At 34.5% G+C, this 7,505-nt stretch overlaps 2 protein-coding genes across 2 annotated transcripts; one reads left to right on the top strand and one right to left on the bottom strand.

Annotated features, from left to right (window-relative positions):
• LOC132283894 (uncharacterized) lies at positions 1-5,258 on the top strand. The gene is made up of 2 exons (XM_059785931.1): positions 1-384; positions 4,990-5,258. Exon 1 carries the CDS (start codon positions 78-80, stop codon positions 348-350), a length of 273 nt encoding a protein of 90 aa, XP_059641914.1. The 5' UTR covers positions 1-77; the 3' UTR covers positions 351-384; positions 4,990-5,258.
• Positions 5,259-5,467: 209 nt separating this feature from the next.
• On the bottom strand, positions 5,468-6,289 carry LOC132283893 (uncharacterized). The gene is made up of 2 exons (XM_059785930.1): positions 5,892-6,289; positions 5,468-5,779 (listed from the first exon to the last, which is right to left on the bottom strand). The coding sequence occupies exons 1-2, from the start codon at positions 6,092-6,094 to the stop codon at positions 5,593-5,595; spliced, it is 390 nt and encodes a 129-aa protein (XP_059641913.1). The 5' UTR covers positions 6,095-6,289; the 3' UTR covers positions 5,468-5,592.
• Positions 6,290-7,505: the final 1,216 nt, after the last annotated feature.

Below are 7,505 nucleotides of genomic sequence, written 5' to 3'. Positions count from 1 at the left end.
ACAGATCAGGGGGGCAAAAGCACAGATAAGAAAAAGCTAGGGTTTTCAATAGACGTCGTAGGTCTGCGTGGTTGACAATGGCGATGAGGACCTTCTACAACGAGATCAAAGGGATGAAGGTGAAGGACCTTCCGGCTCACCTGAAACCGAAGTTGACCGTCGACTACTTGAAGGATTCGATCAAGAGAGGCCTCGATAACTACCATGCCAAGTACATCCAGACCAGTTCCGTTGAACCTCTCTTCCATGTCTGCTACGGTGGCATGATCTTCTCCTACCTTGTCGCTCTTCCCGAGGAGCGTCGTCATCTCGAGCACCAGCAACACGCCAAGGAACACGGCGGCCACTGATTCGTCTGTCTCCGATCTGTTCCTCCAATTCAAGGTGATTGAACTTGTACCCTTCATTTTGTTCATTTCCAATGATTTGTAGAAATTAAAGTAAATCACACACACACACACACACACACATATATGGTTTGAGGGAAATTGATCTATATTGAATAATAATTTTCATGCATTTAGAAATTATTGTTTCCGGAACGAGGACCAGCGTGACCTAAATTTGAAGTTTTATGTTTTATGTTGTTTAGTGGGCTGCAAATAATTATATTTTATGTAAAAGTATATTATAGGTTCATGCCTACAGTGTTTCTTGAGCTACTGAACCTAGCATTGATAAATTATTTCCCGAGACACATTTTATTTGAGTTAATTCAAATTGCCAGCAATATTTTAACAGCATGGATGATGAATTTGGTATTGTATCATCGCATTGGGATTATAACTTTGAAGCATTATGACTTTTGAAGCATTGTAGTAGTTATGTAAAATGGTGACCATATAGGCAAAGAGCAATGGAATTTTCATTTTGAATATTAGTGTTATTGCCTAGGTTTTGTTGGTTAGTACATTGTTTGATACATGAGCTATCAGCACCCTGAATCTTGGATCCTTTGTTTTTTTGTCCCTTTGCTCACTGTCAATTTAGTCGCCTGACTTGTCTTGGTTATTGCTCTGTTTTGTTTTGAATTTGAGCTGGAAGTTCGGTATGTTATTCATTTGTGAATTTTGTTCATTTAATGATTTGACCTTCACTAAAAATGGCCATTATCCTGCGCTTATCACGAGAGGGGAAAACTGGAAATAAACTTACCATTTGGCATTTTTTTTTGCAAGCATCTTCAGGCATATTAGCCTGGTTTTTTTTTTAGCTTTTGACTGAATTGTATTATTGATGGAAATGGAAGGTTGAGGACATTGAGATGATTGTGTTGGAGTTTCATTTTGGGACACATGGGATATTATTCTGTTGCTGCAACTAGAACTGTTCAGTTGAATGGCGCTTTAATCATCATAAATGAGATTAGTGATATTTTCTTTGTCAAAGGATGCCCATTTTTCCATTTTCATATCTCTGCGTGGCATGGGAGCTTATTTTTTGTCAAGATAGGCCTTCTTGATTTAGGAAGTTGAAATTTTACCTCCAGAGTGGAATATATTTGTCCCTAGTGACAGTTTGAAAGTTGCTGGGTTTGCATTTGTTAAAATGGTCGAAAAGGGTGTCAGATTAGGGGTTGGTAAAGTGGAGCAGATGTGACCCGAGTGCCCAACGAGCAACCTGTGCGGGCAATATTTTAGTTGGCTTGCTTATACTGTTGGTGAATAGTTATTTTTGTTGTTTACTTTTAACACTCACTTTACAAAGGAAAACTATTGGAAAATTATATTGATCCGTGGGAGACAAAACGAAAGGTTCCCCACCTGGTAGTGGCTCAACGTTGCACATTTGCTTAGCCTAGCCTACTAATTCATCAAACAAAAAAGGCCAATAAAAGGCTAGGAAATATCATTACCAAATATAGCTTGGAAGACAATAGAACTTTTTAATCGTGAATTGCAACTTGCTGTTCATTTTGGATATTCTTCAAGTTTTTTTATTTTATTTGTAAATGATAATATATTTTGATAAATTTTATTTGTAAATAATAGTAAAGAATTAAGACACTATTGCCTTTGGTGTTTAAGGCTTTCTCTCTCCATTGTGGAAGGGCAGGGGGAATTTTCCCTTGTTTCTTTTAGAGTAATGTAATTTTTTTTATGATTCCTAGCCTCCTTGTAGCTTCTTATTTGAGGAAGAGAACATTGACAACTGATAAATGAGATTGTCAAGTGTCCAACCAACAGTCTTTTTCTTCTCTCTTTAATTCATAACAAATAATATATTTGTGTATATATAAATAAAGTACCAATATGTTATATATAATAACGGTTAACACTTTTTTTTTGTTTCACTAGATTTGATTTTTTAGAATTAAGATTAAAAATGTTCATTGGACTTTGAAGGGACAACTACTAATTTGTTTTTTCAAACCTCCTTTAATAACCTTTGATAACAAAAAATTAGAGCCATAAATGAAAGTTTTAAAAAATTTGAGGGTGCCAGCTTTTATTTTTCTATACAAAATCACCAGTGATAACAATAAATTAGAACTATTAATAGAGTTTTTAGAAAATTTTGGGGGGCTATGCCTGCCGTCCCCCCTCCCTCCGCCCCTGGTCATGAAGATGGCGTTTGTAGTCCTTTTTTCCCTATGACTGAAGTTTTCAACTTTATGGATTTCAATTTGCCAGCCCATTTAAATAATTCATACATGGAAGCCTAATTTATATGGATGGATTTGCCTTTACAATCTTAAAGAAATTGTGATGCCTAGCAAATGGCATCATGGCATGGTGGTAACTTTGTCTACTATATATTCTACTTCTGGCCTCTGGCATTTCATTAATCTACTATTCTGTATTGTTCAGGTTGTACCCAATGGTATAATGTGACTGTTTAATTTTACACGTCCTTTATGATGTTTAAGCCTGATCCTTCCCTTTGTTGGAGTAAAGTGTCAGAAACAAACTAAAATGTTTTCAAGATGAAGGAAATGCAATAGCTTGAAGTCAAAAGCTACCTTCTGATGTTCAATAGAGTTGACAGGGATCTACTTTTGAAATTCAGTTAAAAGATATTGATGGCACTAGTTTGTTGCTATATCCTCAGAGCAATTTATGACAGTATGCTAAGACACTGCGAGTTAAAAGTTGTTCCTTGTGTTGTATCTTCTGAGCATTAATAATTAAGATTAATTAAATTGGAATTTTTCCTCAAAATAAGCACCACAGAATTTTTCCTAATATTCCTACCAACTTTATTTTGGCCTGCAGAACTTTTTGATCTTGTTAAGGCCACATTTTCCTAGTTCTAGGTAATAAGTTTTACAATATGGGTGTGACAAAAAGAGATTTTTGGATGTTTGATGATAGTAGTTTGTTTTTCCATTAGGGTGAACTTTATGTATACTGGTCCCTTTTCGGTGTGAGAAAAGGAATCATGGGATATTTGATGATAATATTTTGCTTTCACTCCATTAAGGAGAAGTGCAGTCTTGGGTTTCTTTTGGGCATTCATCAATTTGTTTTTAAAATGCTTTAGTTTGTATGTGTTTACTGCGTAAGTATTTAAAAGTTGTTCTTCCTTCCTTCCTGATCAGATATGGCCATATGGGTGCTATTATTCTCTGGTCCTTCCTCCAATTCATATCTCACATCGGATATGGATGGTCATCCTATTGAGTTGAGAGTTGGGACCCCAAGGGCAATGTTGCAATCTTCGGACATTTGCCCTGTCAAAACTAGCTGATTTCAGGTCATCTTTGATACACTTTTAAAAGGGCACAAGAAATAAATTGTCTAAAATTTAAGGTTATTTATTGAGTGGGCATGTACAAGACTGATAAAAATAGTATTATTATTATTATTATTTCTACCAGGTTAGAAGTTCATGCCATTCAGATAGCTAATAGTGGAGGTTCTAGTGTTTATTATATTATCCATTCCTTGTTAACTTTTATTGTGTGTTTTCAAACTATATTCACATCTATGTAGAATATACTGTGTACTCTAGAAAGAAATTTAAAAAGGAAGCAGAAAGCTAAAGTGGTTGATTTCGCTAGTAATGCACGTCTTACCTATGGAATTAAATAAAACTAGTCTCTGGAGTTTAAGAAGTCGTTGAAGGACTTGTGTCCAGAATGTTAATATGTCTCTCATTATGTCTTTGGAGTGATAATGCGGTTGTTATGTGTCTGGTCTGGCAACCCAAGAATCAATGTTTGGACTCCATGAAAGCGATTTTCATTAAGTGTGGGCATGTATCTGAATGGCATAATATAGTAGAAGAGATGGAATCTGGGGTGAGCTGTGAATTACAACAAAATGCATGAATATATGGAAGAGATGGCATAATCATAGGTCAATTTGGACTAGAGCATGAATATATCAGCAGAAGGCATGCAAATCTCATTTGGTGAAAGGATGCCAAAGAGGACAAGGATTGAGGAGTGAGGAATTATCTGGAAAACTGGGCCTTTAATAGAGGTTGTGGTGATAGATTGATATTCTGGAAACAGTAGTAGTGTTTTAATTATTTGAAATAGTTAACTTTGCTAGAAACTGAGACAGCTGTTGCCATAGGAAGTGCATGTATAAAAATCTAGAAAAATGGAAGTACCTTATACAAGCTTGATTTGATGATGGTGTTAGTGATGATTTCACTCTTGGATCTCTCTCTATGTTGCTGTAAATTGTGATCATGCATGTACTTGCACATCTCATCCTAGGATAGCTTTAGTGTATAAATAAATATAGTATTTCTTTTTAAAGATGATCATGTATTCATATATGTGCCATAATTTTATTAGCTTATTCATATACTTGTGAGGACCTTTACCTTTAAAAACACTTTTTGGCCATAGAAAGACTTAAACCGGGCGATACCAAAAGAAAGAACTTTCTACTACTGTTTTTGTTGATATTCTATGAATGAAAAAAATTGAAATATTGCTATGCAAGTTATAGCACCTGTATGATATTAAAGATGATCATGATGATATGCAAGTTGCTGTGTTTCTAATGATTGTGTTTTGGCTTGTAACTGCAGCTTCAGCAAAGTTCATGAGTGGGTTGAATCCTTGAAGGAAGGATTAACGTTGAAGTCTATTTGATTGCTTTTGTTTCAGTTTCTAATGTTATCTATCTGTCGGACACTCAGGTGTAATATGGGGACACCCATGGCTGATTAAATAAATTTGTGAAAACTTCTCTCATAATGTTGACAGTACAAGTCTTGGGCGTTTTTTGTCTCTTTGTTTAAAACGCATACTTTATTTTTAATGCATTAGTTAATTTTAAGTCTGAATTTACATATAAGTTGTATCCAACCAGCCTTGGTACTCACTCTTTCTTGGTTACAGATATTATTCATTAGAGTATGATGTGTTTTGAAATTATTGCATCTTGAGCTGTTAGAAATTGATGTACCTTTCAATGGGTTTGAGATTTGCACAGTTGTTTTGTTCTCTGTTGAAACCAAAATACACACACACACACACACACACACACACACACACACACAAACGTTGTTGAAATGCTATTATTGCTTTGAGATTGATTTTAAGTACAAAAGCGTTATAGAGAATTAAAAGTGCTTGCTAATTTAGGTATTTCATACATGCAGATGTCTAGACTCCTCCCAAAAACTTGATCAAAGCTCTTCTGATGCATCTGGTTCTCTCTCATGAGACAAGCTTTTCTTCACTTTCTTTGCTACTGATTTAGCAGTGCCCTCCACGGTGGCTTTGCTCTTTTCCAAGCTCTTCCCAACAGCCTCTTTCACCTTCTCGCCCATTCCACCACCTTCATTGGCCCCACCCGGATCTCTTCCCCTAAAGCTGAACAACTTACGCATTATCAATTACCCACACACACATATATCTATATGTATGTATGTGTGTGTGTGTTGTGATGAAAGGGAGAGTTCTTATTGGGAAACGAGAGACTTACTCTAAATTTGGAGGAAATAGATAGGTCTGAAGTTGATAGAACAGTGTCGTAGTCTTCTTTCCATAGCTTGAACTTATCCTTTTGACCCTTTGTGAAAGAGAAGTTGTCTTGATCTCATCTTTTTCTTCATTTATGAGTATGGAGGAGAGGAAGATGATGAAGAAGCACATAATCAATATACGTGTTGCTTTAGGTTTATCCATGGCTCTAAAAAGTTTTGAAGATGATTATCATTTATTATTATCAAAATGGTTTTAGAATGAAGATGCTTTGTACAACAACACCGGCAAGTGGTAAGTATATGGTACGGAGGAGAAGTATTTTTTTAGGAGAAGGGTCTTTGTTTGTGGACACGTTTGTGGTTTACGCTAAACGACGAGAGATTATGGTGATGGAACGTGGCTTGGGTATGGTCCCAGTTGGCGTACGCGTTGCAGTTGAAAGGGTGGTACTCTACTACATGTCCAAATTCTTGTTGTCACTTCAATCGGTTTAGTTTAATTTAATTTTTTTTTTTATTTTCTGAAAATTTAAAAGATGATTAATTAATTATAAACTGATAATTTTGCTGTGTACTTGTATATAAAAAATTGTCATTTTCTTATATGAAAATTAGGACATTATAGTTTTTTTACTATTATAGTCAACTTTCATTGTAATTTAGATTTTATCAAACCATCTCTAAGAACTTTTTCATTGGCCCACTTGGGATTTTGATATGATCTTCCTCACTATTTACATATTTAGAGTAGGGGAGGTTTTGATGTCTTTTTAACATTTGAAAGTCAAATTTGATGATTCTAGGCTTGTGTTTGATGGCAAGGAATTGAAGTCTTGGTTAAATTGAAAAAAAAATTTTTGAGTATTTTTTTTTCCAATTTATTAAATTTAATTTCAAATCTCTAATTCAATACCAAACATAGCCTAAGATTTTTTAGAAGCAGAATGAGAGTGTTATTTGTCATCATAAACAAATATATATATATATATATATATATATATATATATATATATATATATTCAAGTAAAAGTGAGATAATAATTTTCAAAATACGAAAAATGAATAACGCCAAGGTTGCAAAAAGATGAAGAATGTTGTTTGGTAGAGATGAAATACTAAGGAAGAGGAAAAGGGGAATGATAAGATGAAGGTGCCTTTCAAACAGATTAAAGAACATGTATCTTCAAGTAAAAATGAGACTACGCTTTTACCAAAATTATGAAAATGAAATTGCACCATGCTTGCAAGAGGACGGTCCATGCTTGTTTGGTAAAGATGAAATGGTAAGGGTGATTGGAAAAGAGAAATTATATATATATATATTTACACACACACACACACACGATATAATATTAGCATAGCGCGAAACACTTACACTTTTACTTCTTTTAGTAGTATTTTTTTAATTAAAAAATCACAATTTAAATTTTTTTGACAAAATAAATGATATACATGACAAAATTAACTTTAAAATCGTGAATTTATTTGGTCCAAAAAACGGACACAGAAAATAGCAAAAGGAAGAGTCCCTTCCACCTAAGTTCATCCAAGTGGCCCTCCCTTTTTGGTACCCTTTTTCAAAGAAATTTTACTCTTTTTATCTGTGGTATTAA

Source organism: Cornus florida, unplaced genomic scaffold (genome assembly GCF_030987335.1).
Source record: "Cornus florida cultivar Cherokee Brave unplaced genomic scaffold, ASM3098733v1 CherokeeBrave_3.0.0_Hap2_Chr11, whole genome shotgun sequence".
Lineage (NCBI taxonomy): Eukaryota > Viridiplantae > Streptophyta > Magnoliopsida > Cornales > Cornaceae > Cornus > Cornus florida.
This window is presented reverse-complemented; position numbering and strand designations above follow the sequence as displayed.

Excerpts from the sequence above, each read along its gene's own strand:
- LOC132283894 (XM_059785931.1), top strand. The coding sequence starts at position 78 with ATGGCGATGAGGACCTTCTACAACGAGATCAAAGGGATGAAGGTGAAG.
- LOC132283893 (XM_059785930.1), bottom strand. The coding sequence starts at position 6,094 with ATGGATAAACCTAAAGCAACACGTATATTGATTATGTGCTTCTTCATC. Across the intron at positions 5,780-5,891 it reads CTATTTCCTCCAAATTTAGA|CTTTAGGGGAAGAGATCCGG; the intron begins GTAAGTCTCTCG and ends TAAGTTGTTCAG.